The sequence below is a fragment of the Hippocampus zosterae genome, chromosome 2 (genome assembly GCF_025434085.1).
Source record: "Hippocampus zosterae strain Florida chromosome 2, ASM2543408v3, whole genome shotgun sequence".
Classification (NCBI taxonomy): domain Eukaryota; kingdom Metazoa; phylum Chordata; class Actinopteri; order Syngnathiformes; family Syngnathidae; genus Hippocampus; species Hippocampus zosterae.
The window spans coordinates 2,729,536-2,747,799 of NC_067452.1; the positions used below are offsets into that span (position 1 = coordinate 2,729,536).

The window sequence follows — 18,264 nt, forward strand, 5'->3', positions numbered from 1 at the left end:
TGAACAGGAGACATCAGGAAACATCCTTCACCACAGCTGCCCCTCACACGATCTAACTGCCCTGTGTCAACCGTTGAGACCTTCAAGTTCCTGGGTATCACTCTCCCAGGACATGAAATGGGACATCAACACCAACTCCATCCTGAAAAAGGCCCAGCAGAGGATGTACTTACTGAGGCTGCTGAGGAAGCATGGCCAGTCTCAGTTCTACACGTCAGTCATCGAATCAATCTTGAGTTTTTCCATCACGGTTTGGTTTTGGGCCGCCACAAAAAAGGACAAAAGCCGACTGTAACAGACAGTTAGGACGGGGGGGAAAAAAATCCTTGGCAGCGCCCTCCCCACTCTTGAGGACTTGCCCACTGCAAGAACCAAAACAAGGGCACGGAAAATCCTACTGGACTCCCCACACCCTGCCCACCACCTTTTCTAGCTACTCCTTTCAGGCTGTCACAAGGTGGTGGTGGACCCCAAAAAGCAGGCAGGAGAGAAGAGCAGGATGTATTTGAAGAAGTGTATTGATAAAACACAGAAAACTAAATCCTAAACAAAGTCATGAAAACAAAACGAATCCAAAATAACAAACAAACACCATGGCAGAAACTAAAAACTCTCAATAACAAAAACATGACCAAAGCATGACTGAAACGAAAACATAACAATGAACTAAACATGACTGAAACAAACATGACAGAAGCCCAGAGCAAACAATGACCCAACACTGAGTGTTCGGGCAGGAGTCCTTTTATACACTAATTACCTAATGACCAACAGGTGTGCAGCTGCAGGGGGAGCCCTACAGTGCCACCTGTTGGTCCCAAACCGAACCATGACACAGGCAGGCGCAACCAATCCAGCAGACACTAAAACAGCTCCTTCCCTCTCGCCATTAACCCCCTAAACAGTAACCCAAATCTAACTGTTTAGTAGCTCTTTGCAATTTTGCATAACCCTGTGGATTAGCATTACCGTTATAATCATTGTAGCTCCAACTCTGGACTCACTTGACCCATTTTCACTTTAAAATGGTTCAATGATTTTCTGCACCAACTGTACCACTGCTATTGTATTGTATTCTACCACTGATCACTTTACCTCTGCTTGATTCTTTGCACATAGTCTCACAGTTGTCATTGGGTGGTACCACCACACAACGGTTCACTTACATTACGGAATGTCCTTCCATACTTATTTGTTATGTCCTTGTTTATTATTATACTAGTACAGTGTGTACTATTCATTCATTCATCTTCCGAGCCGCTAGGGTCGCGGGGGGTGCTGGAGCCTATCCCAGCTGTCTTCGGGCAGTAGGCGGGGGACACCCTGAATCGGTTGCCAGCCAATCGCAGGGCACACAGAAATGAACAACCATTCGCACTCACACTCACACCTAGGGACAATTTAGAGTGTACAATCAGCCTGCCACGCATGTTTTTGGAATGTGGGAGGAAACCGGAGCACCTGGAGAAAACCCACGCAGGCCCGGGGAGAACATGCAAACTCCACACAGGGAGGCCGGAGCTGGAATCGAACCCGGTACCTCTGCACTGTGACTAGAGCCGCATTTCCATTGTACTGGTTCCACACTGAAATAGCCTGGCTCCACCCAGTGTGGTTGCTTTTAATTCCACTTTCTTTGAGCCATGTGGTCACAATTGAACCGCTTTTCGGAACCTCCTATGAGGTGGTTTTAAAACGTAGGCCAAGCGCCCACTACCAAGTCATAAAAATATATAACGTATTATGTTTTACAACGAAGTTAACCATACAACAATATTATACAGTGAAACTCCTCTACAATGAATTTTTCACTACAGGGTTTTTTTTTCACTCTAGCAAATTTGATCTCAGATGTAAGCACACACACACCCACATACACAAACGTATGTGTACTCTATTTTTATTCCAATAAGAATAAGAATAAGAAAACCTTTATTAGTCTCGCAATGGAGAAATTCACAGCAGCAAAGTTATGAAAGGAAGAAGTAGAATAACAAAATATAGGAGCTGCTGGAAATGCAGCCACTCTCGCGGCGCCATTTTGAAGTCAAAATAACAATAACAACACAACACAACACATAGGACACAGACAGTAGTGCAATCTTCACCACTTTTCTGCATACGCTTTGTTGTCTGAAGCAGTTATAGATGAAAGAGGAGAGGGGGGACACACTTTTGATCACAGTAAAAGACATCATTGTTTTAATAAGAGAAGAAGACAACAGCAGCCTCAATCTGTCACTGAGACATACCCAACACAGCAGACGCTATCAAGGACGTGAATACTTAAGTCTTTACACATATTATAGCACTCGCTCGTATAAATGGTTTAAAAATTCCTTTCTTTATAAATCTCGTTTAATCTTAAAAGTGCAATACTATATTTTTCAATACCAATTACTTGTTAAAGTTTTGTGCCTTTGTACAGTCAGTAGGGTCAGTTGCAATGCATATGTGTGAATGATAAAAGTAAATTGCACATTTGTCTCAGGAAATCTTAGGTGCTTCATGAAATGTTTTGTAAAAGATATGTACATTAAATGAAATCATTTTCCTCATGTTCTTGTGCTTCTTTAGACCAAAACAAAGGAAAGACATATTATTTTGGTTATTTATAGCAGAGTATGGTATAATTCTTAATGGTCCGGCCCACTTGACATCTACCGAGGCTGTATGTGGCCCACAATGTGAAATAAGTTTGACACCCCTGCTCTACATGAAACAGAAAGCTTTGATAGGCTCCAGCACGCCCGGTGACCCTTGTGAGGATATAGCGGCTCAGAAAACTGATTGACGGATGGATGTTCTCCGGAATAACTTAGGTTCAAGCGAATATCATACATGAAAGGGTACATTTCAGTCAATAATGATTACAAAAATGACAAAACATTTCATTTGAGTGTTGTTTGTATGAAATAGTTATAATTCTTGAATGAATTCCAATGAGCAAGCTGCATTTTGCAGACATTGGAGATTGAAGTTGAAGTACTGTACTGGGAGATCTGCACAGCCAATTTCCTCACACAGCACCTAACGCTATACTAGGGATGGTCGATAGCACTTCATTTCAGAGCGATAGCACTAAGTACTCCCAATGTCATGGTTTGCTTTGTCTTTGTCTTTGTTTGAGTGTTTCAGCACCAGCTGGAGTGGGGGGCGTCACCTTCCAGCGGTGCACCTGTGCTGAATCAGGCAATCTGTGCTGCCTACTTAAACACCGACCACCTGTCTCCTTCATCGGGCAATTCGTCTTATTCACCGCTTTGCCCATGTGCTTTATGTCTTGTTCATGCTTTTAGTCACCCTCCTCGTCGTAGTCGTTGGGGTTTGTGAGTATTTGTTTAGTCTTAGTATCGCACTTAGTTTTGTTTCTTGTACTAACCTCTATTTTATGTTCTCGAAAACATAAAATTTTATTCATTCTCTCCTTGTAAATAGCAAGTAGTGATGGGTCCATGAGGCCTCATGAGGCGTGTCGACACACTGACACACTGTGTTGATACTGTGCTGATACCGTGTCACTGACCACTGCCACCTGCTGGACCTTCAAGATCCCTGCATCCAACCCACTTAACAGACTGAACTGACTGATAATTTTTTTTGTATATTGAACATATAAAATATACAATTCGGTAATAAATTGGCAAAAAGTGAAGGTAAGATATAAAAAAAGGAAAAGAAAATAGTCATCATCACAAATATGTGTTCAAAGGAGTAGAAAGAAGTAAAAAAACCCTAGAGTCCTACCCCTTCTTATATATGAATTAATCATTTTTCAAAATAGAAAAGAAAGTCTACATATCAACAAATGCTTTTACCCTTATGTATGCTGTACTTATACATTTTTACAACTTTAGGTTTGTATATACAGTACATACTCTTTGGAGCACAAGTATATGTCGATTTTCTCATATTCATAATGGATGCTACATTTCATTAATATATTAAATAATCTCATCAATGTATTTCTGATGTATTGCTATCGAATTTATCAGCTTAATTCTGATTTGTGTAGTTGTCTTGTACTACTCTCAAATTCATTTTTAATCTCAGCAAGAGAGTTACTGGTCCGTTTCAGAATCATTCCACAGATTTACACCTACTACAGATACACTCCTTTGCGTGATGTTTGTTCGTGTTTTGGATTTTTTTGTATAGGTTAGTACCCCTTAAATTATGACAACTTCCTCGAATTTTAAAAAGCTTCTGGATGTTTTGGCAAAGGAGGTTATTGTGTGCTTTGTACATTAATTGGGCGATTTTGAAGTCAACCAGGTCATGAGATTTCATTGTTTAATTTGATAAACAGTGGATTTGTGGGTTCCATCTATTTGGAGCCAGTGATTGTTCTGATTGCTTTGTATTGTAGTTTTGAAACAGTGTTTTACTGGCATTTCCCCATATTTCCACACAATAGGTCAAATATGGAAGTAATAAAAGTATGTGTACAAGGATCTCTTATTCAGCACATCCTTAGTTTTTGGGAGGATCCCTATGGTTTGGGATATTTTTCTTTTATTATCTATTATGTAGCTGCCAGCACGGTTTTGCATCTACAACTGTTCCAAGACATTTTCATAAGGTCATTCATCGATTTGATGATGAAGTGTATACAATATCATTCACATCCATGCATTCATTTTGCAACATTCAATGTGTTCAAATAATGTGAAGATCATTTGAATGAGGATGCTTGTGGGCTTCGATTTCACATTTTTATTGAGAAAAATAAGATGCTCCAATGTTTTAAACTTCAGCCTGTTGCGTCTTTTACAAGCAATTTCTCCTGCTGTGAAGAACACACGCTCACAAGGGACGGATGAGGCTGGCGTACAAAGGAACTCCTTTGCGAGGTGGGAGAGGTTTGGGAAAGAAGTGTGTTGGTCCTTCCAGTACAGCTGCTTCCTGGAACCTTGATTGTCAAACATGGAGTGGAGAGTCAACCAATAATAATTACTGATTGTCAATTAATCATCAACATAGCAACCGTGAAAAGATGAGTGAACGTTTGTATACCTGGCGTAATACCGGGTGTATCGCGAACTTCATTCTCATGCTTGGCTCGATAATGCCTCGGCATGGTGGAGGTGCTTCTGTTGGTGAATTGACTTGGCAAATTCGACATTTCACCTGTAATGAAATGTGAATAAGAAGTAACTAAGAGTTACCTTGAAATGTATTCGGATTAGAATGGTACAACACGTCAATAATCTGAGAGGCACTCGGCGAGTGCCTCTCGCCGAGAGGCTCTCGGCGACAGAAGGCGATTTGAATAAATAAATAAATAAATAATACCTTATTCTCCAGGACATCAAAATGGTCCCACACGGCGGATGATTTGCGTCTCTGCTCCATAATCGGCAAGGAAGCCAAGGCACGAACACGAAGTCTGCACTGACACGAACTTCGACAAGCGAGCGTGAGTGAGGTCTGGCTTGTTTCGGCAGGTGTTCCTTATAAACACTGTGTGGCGGGCTTTTGCTGCGTCAACGCCCTCTGCACTGAGTCGACGCCCCCTGGACAAAGTGGCGCAGCCTGGACTGTGCCAAGCAGCCGATGCAGTCTAAACTGCACCGGTGCAGTTCACGTGTCAATTAGCAGCCTGGACTGTGTCAACACAGCCGATGTGTCAATTAGCAGCCTTGACTGTGTCAACGCAGCCGGTGTGTCAATTAGAAGCCTGGACTGTGTCAATGCAGTTCACGTGTCAATCACGTGACGTAATGAAGCAGCACATGCATCGACACGTGGTTTGCCCTGTGAGCCCGGCGCATGTGTCAATGCATCGGTGTCGCTGGACCCATCACTAATAGCAAGCCCTTTGTGTTCTCATTTGATTTCTCTGGCTCCCCGTTTTGCCAGTACCTTTTCTTGAATACTTTGTCGGTCCCTTGCTTTTCTTTAAATAAACCTTTTTGTCATCGCCATTTATCTGACTCTGCATTTGTGGGATCCACACTCCATTCGGTCTGCTATCAGACCTCATCATGTCACCCAATATCAAGTAATGGACACTACCAGTACATTTGAGACATAACATTTCAATTTAAACAATGACAGATAATTTTAAAGGAAGACATTTTCTTTATTTTTAACAAAAGGCATAACAGTGACTACAATAGAATTTAACTCCAAAATAATATACAAACAACACATTCTGTTGCCTATACTGGATTCAACATCAGGTTGGTCGCTGACATACACAGACAGTGATTAATTATATGCTCTACTTTGTTAATGGAATTGCCAGCAACTTAAGTAATGGAGGTGAAAAATGTTGCCTGACCAGCGCTGCGGCAGGTGAGGAGCAGGATTCCTCATCCTCGGAGCCACCATTCAAAACTTCTTAAAAGATATGAGCACATAAATCTCGAAGCACAAAGCGAAAGTTTCCCTCCACTTTTCAGATGCCCACGAGGGTTCAAATTCACTTATAAGTTAGATGGTAGAAGAAAACAATAGTGGCCGCAAGAATATTTTTCAGAGTACCACATTTTCCGCACTAAAAGGTGCACCGAAAAGCCTTCCATTTTCTAAAAACCTGATAGTGCGCCTTAAAATCCGGTGCGCCTTCATTCATTCATTCATCTTCCGAGCCGCTTGATCCTCACTAGGGTCGCGGGGGGTGCTGGAGCCTATCCCAGCTGACTTTGGGCAGTAGGCGGGGGACACCCTGAATCGGTTGCCAGCCAATCGCAGGGCACACAGAAACGAACAACCATTCGCACTCAAACTCCAAGGGACAATTTAGAGTGTTCAATCAGCCTGCCACGCATGTTTTTGGAATGTGGGAGGAAACCGGAGCACCCGGAGAAAACCCACGCAGGCCCGGGGAGAACATACAAACTCCACACAGGGAGGCCGGAGCTGGAATCGAACCCGGTACCTCTGCACTGTGAAGCCGACGTGCTAACCACTGGGCTACCGGACCGCCCTTCCGGTGCGCCTTGTATATGGTTATTACGGTAATATTTCGTGGCTTGCTTAAGATTTGACTGTATCAAGACCCCAAAATGGCTCCTTGCAAGAGGCATGCGTACAATGCAGATTTTAAACTTAGGGTGATTGGTTACGCAATTGAAAAGGGAAATAGAGCAGCAGTGAGAGAGTTCAACGTGAATGAATAAATGGTGCGGATATGGCGGAAGCCACAAGATGCCCTGTGCCAGGTAAAAAAAGACTAAACAGAGCTTCCGAGGAAACAAAGCATGGTGGCCACAGCTGGAGGACCAACTAGAACAATGGGTTGTTGAGCAGAGAGCAGCAAGTAGAAATGTCTCTACAGTCACGATTCAAATAAAGGTAAAAGCACTGGCACAGGAACTTAAAATAAGTGGTGGTCCTTCTTGGTTTATGAAAAGAAATGACATAAGCACACGGACCACCGTTTCGCAACAAGTGCCTCAAGACTACCAAGAAAAGTGGGCCACTTTCCATGCACACTGCAAAAATAAGATCACTGAAAAAAAAGATCCGACCAGAGCACATCGTCAAAATGAATGAGGTTCCACTCACCTTTGATATCCCTTTTTACCGCACTGTGGATAAAACGGGAGCACGTGCGGTGAATGAGAAAGCATCCTTCACCATAGTTCTCGCCTGCCAGGCTAATGGCCAGAAACTTCCACCCATGGTTATTTTCAAGAGGAAGACCGTACCAAAAAAAATAAACTTTTCCAACCGGTCTCACCATCAAAGCTAACGCGAAGGGATGAATGAATGAATGAATGAATGAAGAAAAAAAATGAGTGACTGGCAAAGAGAAATGTACATCAAGAGACCGGGCGGCTTTTTTCATGCAGCGTCCCTACTACTGATCTGCGACTCCTTACGCTCCCATATCACTGATGGCTTCAAAAAACAAGTGAAGCACACTAATTCAGTACTTGCCGTCATAACGGGTGGATTGACAAAAGATCAGCAGTGGTTGACCGAGGCGAACACACGTTCACCAAGATGGGGAGACAGCGCCGAGCCACATCCGCCACTATCTGCCAGTGGATTGTAAATGCCTGGGCTGATATATCAATCTCAACCGTGGTCTGAGCTTTCAAGAAGGCAGGAATTCTCACTGAACTGACATACATCAGCAGCGACACCGACTCTGATAATGCAGAGTTTGACGAGACGGAATCGGGCATGTTGGATGCCGAATTCGCTCAGCTGTTCAATTTGGACACAGAGGAAGAAGGATTCGAGGGATTCTCTGATGAGGAATGAACTAAAATACTTCACTTTACATGTTTCTTTTGTGTGTTTACAACTGAACAAGGGTGTGAATATGGATATTTGAACAGCGTTGAGTTACTGTTATTGCTTTGCACTATTTTGTGTTTTCACTTTCATTTCATTTACCGTCATGAGATCATGCAACACTGTTTTCAGTAAAATGTCAAACTTCTTGAATTTATTTTGCTTTGCTCACTTGGAACATTGTGTTTCACATTAATGGGTATAATCGATAACAAAGTGTACTATATTTCTGGGTTAAATTTGACAGCAAAGGCTGACAGTGTATTGTATGTACAGTGCTGTAAAAAAAAAACATCTGTGAGTCTTAGTTTTTTTTTTGCATGGTTTTCCCACTTAAGTATGTAAGCTCATCGAGGAAATGTACATATTTAGACAAAGATAACCCAAGTAAACATAAAAGGCAGTTTTTAAATGGTGATTTTGTTTATTTCTAAAAAAATATTCAAAGGCACCACTGTGTGAAAAAGTGAATGCTCCCTAAACCTCATTACTTGTTGGACCTCCATCAGCAGCAATAACTGTAATCAAGCGCTTTCTATAACTGGCAATGAGTTGATGACCTCTCTGCGGAGGAATTATTTCGACCCACTCTTCCTTGCAGAAGTGTTTTATATCATCAACACTGTGGGGTTTTCAAGCATGAACTTGAATCTTTTTAAGGACATGCCACAGCGGATTAAAGACCAGACTTGGGCCAGGCCACTTTGAAAAAAAAAGTGTTGTTTTTTTTTTTTTAAGCCATCCTACGTTGACTTGCTGGTGTGTCTTGGATGGTTGTCCTACAGAACATGAAGTGTGCTTCAGCTTGACATAATGCCAGCTGACTAACAGTGTTGGTACCATGTTTGACTGTTAGTGTTATGTTCTTTTTTTCTGAAATACTGTGTTACATTTATGCCATGTGTAATGATGCAAAGCCCTTCCAAAAATTTCAAGTTTGCACACGTCAATCCACAGAATATCCTCCTCATATTTTTTAATCAATCAGATCTGTGTTTGTTATTGTTGTTTTGTTTTTGTTTTTTTCCAAAATTAAGACAATCCCTTCTATTCCTTTTGGTCAATAGTACCGTCGGCCACATATCCCTGTCTGTCCCCCAAAAGGTCCTGTATCATGTTATTTGAGCTTGTCACAGTGAACTATAGACTTAAAACCATAGGCATAAATATAATTCCATATTAACCTTTTCCACAATGGGGATCTAATTTCTCATTAAGTCAGACTTATTTAGGTGGCTATTTTTAGCCGGAAGTAACGCACACGAATCACGAAAACCCAGACTCTCCCAAGTGGCTGCCGTGCGTATAAGGATGTGGACTTAGACAGACGAGTGGCAAAATGGCGTGGATAAAATGAGGCCTGTGGGGGTTATGATGCTGGACCTCAATGCAGCAGTTGTTGGAACTCATCACATGCTTCTGTTTGATCAACTTGTTATGTTAATATTATAGTTTTGCTGGAGGGTTTTGTCATGGATGAACAGTTATCTGAGAGAAGACATGGTGTTTTTTGATGGAAGTTCCTCCAATAGGACAGTATTGATGTGTGGGGTACCTTAGGGGAGTGTATTTATTTATTATCATTAACCTGCCATGCATGTTTTTGGAAAGTGGGAGGAAACCGGAGTACGCGGAGAAAGCACACGCAGCCACGGGCATAATATGCAAACTCCACCGGAGTGGAAGCCCGGCTTATCTGGGCTCAAGCTCATCTCGGACGGACTAATTTTCTGTGGTCTGAAGAGCTCACATTTGAAATCTGTTTGGAAATTGTGCACATTGTGTCCTCCCAGCCAAAGAGGAAAAGAACCATCCGGATTGTTATCCTATTAATGCTGAAAGGTACATTTGGAGAAACATATGCTGCCATGCCTAGGTGTGAATGTGGGCGTGGATGGTTGTTCGTCTCTGTGTGCCCTGCGATTGGCTGGCAACTGATTCAGGGTGTCCCCCGCCTACTGCCCGAAGACGGCTGGGATAGGCCCCAGCACCCCCCACGACTCTAGTGAGGATCAAGCGGTTCGGATAATCGATGGATGGATATGCTGCCATGCAAGCAACGTCTTTTTCATGAACTCCCCTGCCTATTTCAGCAAGACAATGCCAAACCACACTCTGCACATGTTACAAAGTGTGGCTTTGTAATAAAACAATGTAGGTACTAGACGAGTCTGCCTGCACATCAGACCTGTCTCCCACTGAAAATGTGTGGTGCATTATGAAGCATAAAATATGACAAAAAAGACTGAACAGCTGAAGCTTTACATCAAGCAATGATGGTAAAGAATTCCTCAAACAATTCTTCAACAATTACTGTCCTCAATTCCCAAACATTTGTTGAATGTTAAAAGAAACGGTGATACAACAAAGTTCCAGCTTTTTTGGAGCATGCTGCAGCCAAAATATTGAAAGATTGAAAGATCATTGAAAAATGATTATTCGCTAAACATTTTTTCAATTTGAACATTAAAAATCTTGTCTGTGTAGTGTATTCAATGAAATATAGGTTGAACTATATATGCACACACACATAGTGCTGTCAAGTGATTAAAAAATTGTGTGATTAATTCATTAAGGCCTGAAAATTAATTAATATAATTAATCTATTTTTAACCTAATCTACAAATGACTGAGAAAAGCCCGATTTTCATTTTAAATTGTTAAATTTTAAATTGTTACATTATTGAGGCAGATCAAAAGATAAAAGAAAAAGTGGCATTATAAAGTATTTTATTGTTTTTCAGCAGACTTGGTCAGGTGTAGTCCTCGCCATTTATTTTCTGCTGTATTTGAGACAAGTCAAAGTCCTACCTGCAACCTTTAGTTTTAACCACGAGGGGGAACGTCACTGTTTTAGTGGTTTTTGTAAATCACCAAAGAAATACAAACTAAAATAAAACAGAACATCAGGTCCTTAAAAAGTGCTACGGTTAACATATCAAACACAGTAAGAACAATTTTCTGAGCAATACAAGTACTCAACACTGAACTTGCTTCAGACAATAAACAATAAATAAAAAAATAAACAGACCCTTAAATCGCAGTGCTGTAAGTTAGCACTTCAGAAATAACACTGTTCATCATGACAAACTAAAACACTGAAAAAAAACATCAATCACTTCTAGTAGTCTACAGAGGACACATTAACTATGCCTCATACGTGGGGTGTTCTCGAGTTTAGTTTGCCGAAGAGCTTTGCTATGTTTGCTTGCTCGCTATAATACTTTCGGTGCTAACGTTAGCTGTGTGTCGCGACTAGGTGCTTTGTATTGATATGGGAGGCTAAATTTGACCTGTTTGGGTGGTACGCAAACTACTCCTTACAAATTAGGCACAACATTCTACCTTTATCATTGTGTTGTCAGGGCGTTTTTGGAATGTACGTGTACATTTTCCATTCATTGTGCCGAGGACTCTCACATCCATCTGTGTTGTATACTACACATACAGCACATACAGCACATTTGACAAAGTTGTATCCAATCCAATTCAATCAAATCCTGCTCCATTTTCACCTCTCCACTCCTCAGCGCTGCTTACTACGCCCGCCCAACTGCAATGGGAGCCTATCAGCTTCAGCTAAACAAGCACCAACATAATGGCAGCCAATCAAAGTCCGCTTCAGGCTGTGACTGACAGTTGTTTCCCCACCCTCAACAACTCGAACACAGGAAGCCAACACATAAAAAGGGCTACAGTATTCGAAAAAGGCAACCCAACTACATAAATACAATACAATACATGCTGACTTATATAGCGCTTTCACAACATACAATAAAGGCAGAGATTAAATTTTAGATGGACGCACTTATAAAAAATAACACACTAAATGAGCTGTAATTAATCGTAAATAACGCGAAAATTTGACACCTACCTATCACACAAAATGGATAAATAGCACTGCGATTTATCCATTTTGTATTTATATTGCACTTAATTGAACGGTGTTTGTTGTTTTTTTTCTTCTTTTTTCTTTCTACCTACATTTTTGCTGCTGGAGGCTGTAAATTTCCCCAGTGTGGGACAAATAAAGGATATCTTAATACCCCTCAATTGCACTCCAATTACTTGTATTATATAATACACGAAGTGGCATAACACCACATTGCATATTGTCAATAGTTGTTTATTTATACTTCAACTCCCAAAAAGAGTTGCGCTTGTTGTGTTTTGAATTTTTTTAAATGTTTTATTTAGCTTTCATCTTTTATACCACAAAAACTTTGCAGCTGAACAACTGTGTAGACGTATGTACGGACATACATACAAACATACATGCATACCTCCATACAGCTTGAGAAAAATAGACATACACGCATCTGAAAACACACACGTTTCGACATTATACTCTGTGTCTTTGATATTATCTGTTTTAATTCATGAAAAGAGGATGACAGCGTTTGTGCGTGCGTGTGCGCGTGCGCGTGTATGAGTGTTTTGTGTGCGCGTGTGTGTGCGCGCGTGCGTGAGTGTGTGAGCTCTCACCCAAGGGTGCTGATGAATCCATTGACGGTGCCCTCGGCGTACAGGGACACCAAATCTCCGATATGAAGGAAACTGGACGCCGAGTCCGACATGTTGGCTCCGCAGGTGGAACACAGTTGGGACGACCGCAAGGTTGGAGCGAGCGCAAACTTGACGGTGTGCGCTTTTTGTCACGCCAGTAACGCGCTCATGCTTCAGTTGGGAGCAGCTGGAGAAGGGTGTTCAAGTCTCGCACTTGCACTAGCACAGCAAACAGCCCGCTCCTACTTTTTCTTTGAGAGCAGGAAGTAAGCGGAGGTGTTGAGACTAAAGTGCTGCGGGCTTTGTGCGACACGCCCCCTGCTTCAAACGGCTTGAGCTGACTCAAGATTGTCTGCGCTGATCTGACCCGTGCATCTAGATTTGAGATGCTTCTCAGGAATACGGGACTTACCTTTGATCCATGCACGAACAGCGGACCAACATCTTAAAACGGTTTTTTAAAAATTATTATAATAATAATACTAATACATTTTATTTATAAGCGCCTTTCAAGTCACCCAAGGACACTGTACAATAATACAATTATTTTTGGCTCGGGCCACATTGTATTACGTTTTCTCTTGGAGGGCCATAATGACTGATTTTCTTTTGAAACCATATAAATGTTTAATCACCACCACATGCAACAAAGTGATGGATAACTAGTTTTTAAATCAAAGGTCAAGAATAATGACTTGTTCAAACTTTGTTTATATGAATGTAATTAGCCGCACAGTTGTCAAAGTCCAGCCCTCGAGGTCCAGAGTCCTGCATGTTTTCCATGTTTCCCTGCTGAAACACACCTGATTCAGGATCATTATCTTGCTTCTTTAGAGCTTGCTGATAAGCTAAAAATTTGGATCAGGATTGTTACAGGAGGTAGAGATGGAAAAGATGCAGGACATCGGCCCTCAAGTATTGCACTTTGACACCTAAGTAATAAGGGGTTTGGTCCAGAGAAAATGCTTGCAATATGTTATTATGGATTACATATGACAGTTTTAAATTTTGGCACACGCTTTCGCCAGCACCGTAGATGTTGACATGCTGGATTTGCTTTTGCAGGCCACATAAAATTATGTGGTGGCCCAGTCTGTCCCTTGAGCCTTGACTTTGACAGCTACGTCCTAAAACCGTTACCAACTGTACAAACAAGTGAACGACTATAAAGAATGTAAAAACTAGAAAACACAGAACTTTACATGGGTAACATAACATTTTTTTAAAATCCTGCTATACAGGCTGTTTTGAAACGTCTTGCTTCTTTTTTTTCTTTGTGCTAAAAAAGTTTAGCAAAAATAACATTGAGCAAAAGCCTTTAGGATAAAAGCATGAATGTTTTCAAAATTCCAAGATGTTTCAATACATCTTGTAATTTTGTGGTGTGGCTTCATTTTTGTCTCTGCTCCATACATTTGGCATCAACTACATTTAGCATAAGCCCATCTATTTGTCGATTTACTGAACCGCTTGTCCTCACGAGGATCAAGAGCATGCTGGAGCCTGTCCCAGCTGTCTTTGGGCGGTGGGCAGGTTACACCCTAAATTGGTTGCCAGCCAAACTCAGGGCACAAATAGACAATCATTCACGCTCACACTCACACCTGTGAACAATGTTGGGTTCAGTCAAACTACATTGCATGTTTTTGTAAAGTGGGAGGAAACCAGAGTACCCAGACATAAAGCACACAGACAAAGGGAGAACATGCAATCTATTTATTAGAATCATTTCGCATAAACACTTGGCAGAACCTGTATGAAGTTGTTTTATATCACGAACATCATGTTGTGACTTGTTGTGAGTGTATGTTGTTAGTTGTTGTCATATAGGATTGGCAGGGCCTGAAGTCTCAAAGTATTTAAGCTTGAACTGTCTCAGTGACACATTGTCAGAACATAAAGCTTTGTTCTATTCCTTCTGCATCCTGCTCTGCTCTCTCTTTTTACTTTGTATTTTTGGATATACAGTACAGACATTTTACCTTGACCATTACCATTCTACCAATTCAGTGTCCTGTCTGCATCTGGGTCTAAATGTTTCATCAATGGATGCTACAGCTTCTTGTTGACTTTGAAACTTAGCTTGTAGCCGACGTGTGCACATTTTGAGCATGACGTCTCTGATCCACTGGTTAAAGGAAACTTTGATTCTCTCCTCTTTCATCTCAAACTGCTTCAAACAACAAAGTGTGTGACGGAAAAGTGGTTAGGACTGCACGACTGTCCGTGTTTTATGTTATGTGTTGTGTTTATTATTTTACTTTATGTTAACTGTTTTGTAAAGTGCTTTGTTACAGCTGCCGCTGTTGTGAAAGCGCTATATAAATCAGCATGTATGTATGTATGTATGTATGTATGTATGTATGTATGTATGTATGTAAATTCTGCTCTCATGTGATCAGGGCCCCCTTCACCGACTCATTGGCCCCGGGGCTTCAAACATAGGCCCCCCTACAATATAAAATACATTACATAGAAAAAAAGATGAAGTAAATGAAGTACAAAAACGTACACAACACGATAGAACTCTGGACATCATTTTGGCAGGGTAGAAAATTGATCATTAATTTGAGGAAATGGCACACTTTGACGATGGTAGACAGTGCACCAGGATCCCACAACAATAGAGGGCAAAAGAAAGGCCGAGCATTCTACAGGCTACCGAAAGAAGAATCAATTCAGTCGTAGCGTCGGCGGATGGCTCCTCTGGTACGCAGGTCAATCTTAAGCGCGCCTATTCTACAGTGAGGCCAAATCGGCCTACGTCGGCATCGCCTTATTGCCTGCCGGCGGCGGAATGCCCTGACCAGCCTGCATTTCTCACGACCTCCGAAAATGTAGCAGCCACTATGGCGGGGACCACGGTCGAGCATGTGCACGCGTGTGGGTGCCTGTACTGTTGGCTCGGCTGCTCGCCGCAATAATTACCCGCCCGTTCTGCTTCCCGCCCACCAGCCAGCCAGCCCAGCCTTGGGTCGTAGGTCACAAGGACTCACCAGTGTAGTGCTCCCCATCTGCCGTCGTGATCGTTGAAAAATCACTCCTGGTGCATGGGTAACATCCAACCTGTCCAGCTTGCACGTCATTATGTCATTATGTCATTTTCATGAAAGTGAGATGTAAATTCACTTGGACAGAATATTGACTGAAAAACTGCTGCCGCTCCAGTCCTATCAGCTTCGCTGCGCAAACAAAAGGCTGCCGGGTCATGTGAGGTCCTGGTCTATCACGGGTATGTTTGGTCCACGGATGCCGCAATGGTATGATTGACTGATAAATAAAGAAATGGCAGAATAAAATAATGTGGAATTTAACCCTTAGATGGTCACTTCAAGAAAAAAACATTCCAAAAAATTGTTTAATATTTTCTTAATTATTGGGCCACCAATAACAAAAACATAAAAATTACATTTATACACTCCCTAGTTTTTAAAATGAGCCTCGAACAACTGGTCGAGATGAACGTTGATGGTAATAATGTGCTATAGGAATTAAATCCTTGTATATAACCATCAAAGACAAAAAGTAAAGAGGGAAATGGAAAAAAAGGAACAACACGTTCATTTTATTTCAGTAAAGAAGCTTTGCTAACATATATGGGGCTATATTGCATTGTCCCTCTCTCTGTTGACAAAAAACTACTTGGTTGATTTCAACTTCTCTGCTGTACTGTCTGCAATTTTACAGTAACCTAACTCTGAGCCACTGCATTGAACAAATCCAAAAATTCTCTCATTACAAAATTTAACACCCATGCGAACCATTGGTCCTCTATTTTTTATGACATCACATCAAAGCGTGATGCAGAGTTCCAGTAGTCCTCCATGGCCGGGAAGTCAAAACACCCATGAAAAGGAGCATCACAAGGAAATCTTCAATCTCTGCAGGATTAGTCTTGATTGGGTAGAGTACAAATTTGATTCATGAGCAATATGTTGAATCATCTCATCAGTGAAGAGCATTTTGAAATACTCAAAGGGTGTCTTGACCGTGGGCGGCCTGGTGAACAGTGGTTAGCACGTCGGCTTCACAGTGCAGAGGTTCAATTCCAGCTCCGGCCTCCCTGTTCGCATTTTCTCCCCGGGTCTGTGGGTTTTCTTCGGGTACTCCGGTTTCCTTCCGCCTTCCATGCCGGTTTCCTCCCGCCTTCCAAAAACATGCATGGCAGGCTAATTGAACACTCCAAATTGCCCCTAGGTGTGTGAGCGCGGATGCTTGTTCGTCTCTGTGCCCTGCGATTGGCTGGCAACCGGTTCAGGGTGTCCCCTGCCTACTGCCCGAAATTGGCTGGGATAGACTCCAGCACCCTCCACGACCTGAGTGAGGATAAAGCGGTTCGGAAAACGAATGAATGAATGTCTTGACTGTGTCAGGATGTGCAAAATTTGAATCAAGAACTTGTAAGTCCTCAATATCTACATGTTTCCAAAGTCTTCTGGCTTCTTTTTCTTTCTTTTCAGTTATTTTCTTCTTGCTATGGGGTGACAGAGAGGACGAGTCATCCAGCTCTTCATTCACCATTTTTAGGATATTTTTTGTGCTGGTTGAGGACTTTTTCATCCATCGATTCAGAGGAATCACCAAGCAACTCTGCTTGTTTGGTCAGATAATCTGGATCCTGATTTCATCATCAGAATCACTCAGATCAGCCTCAGAGTCTTGGGTATCTTCTGGTACAAGGGCCAGAAAATTGCTTGGGCTTGAACCATAAAAATATTTAGCATCCATCTTTTGTTTCTGAAAAAGAAATGGAGGATAAGCAACGTACAACGCAATTAGAACCTATTGACAACAATTCATGAATAGAAGTATTTTTATTGCATAGAAAATTATATATTTCTTTGAAATCAGCACAACTTCACTGACTTTAACCATATGGTTGAGCTGTCTCACCATGCTAATTTTTACCATGAACAGCCATCTCAACCATTTGGTAAAGCTTGTTTTTTTAAAAATTATTTGACCCGTATAACATGTTTTTGTTATGCATCAACTAGCATAATTATAATAGCCCCTTGGCATTAAGCTATAGGCCGCATACAGTGGTCTTCTTTTTCCTTTTATCGCAGTGAAGTGACAGAAAGTTTAACAAGTGGCAGCAAGTGTATCTTAACTTTGGTAACAAGTGACTATAGGAATGGGAAATAAAACAAAAGGAATGTTCCATTAGAAGGTCAAACTGTGGAATCGTAAAAACTTTAATCAATGTATATGTTTAAGTAACACTGTAACATTCTTAACTTTGTGTGAAAGGAAGAGAAGCAGAGTTAATAGTAATGCAACCATTTTCAACGCCGCTGATCCTGAACAGGGTCGTGAGGGTTGCAGGAGCCTATCCCAACTTACTTTGGGCAGGCTCTGAAGTGGTCGCCAGTCAGTCGCAGGGCACAAATAGAGACAAAGAACCTTTCACACCCATGTTCACAGCGTTACTGAATGGGAACCAATCCCACGCTGCCCGCACACAAGTCAGAATTAATAGTAAAAATTTTCATTCTGAGGGTC

The 18,264-nt window shown here is 41.6% G+C and overlaps 1 protein-coding gene across 3 annotated transcripts in view; it reads right to left on the reverse strand.

The window, feature by feature from the left end:
* The window catches only part of itpr3 (inositol 1,4,5-trisphosphate receptor, type 3), a 255,817-nt gene extending 242,757 nt beyond the window's left edge, over positions 1–13,060 (reverse strand). The window contains exon 1 of one of the 3 annotated variants that reach the window (XR_007961438.1): positions 12,739–13,060. Coding sequence is in view for 2 of the 3 variants with exons in the window: in XM_052058664.1 (XP_051914624.1) it covers positions 12,739–12,830 (92 nt within the window). In the remaining variant the exon portion in view is untranslated. The remainder of the gene's footprint in view (positions 1–12,738) is intronic. The other 2 variants (XM_052058664.1, XM_052058663.1) reach the window with 2 other exon arrangements.
* Between the last annotated feature and the right edge of the window lie 5,204 nt (positions 13,061–18,264).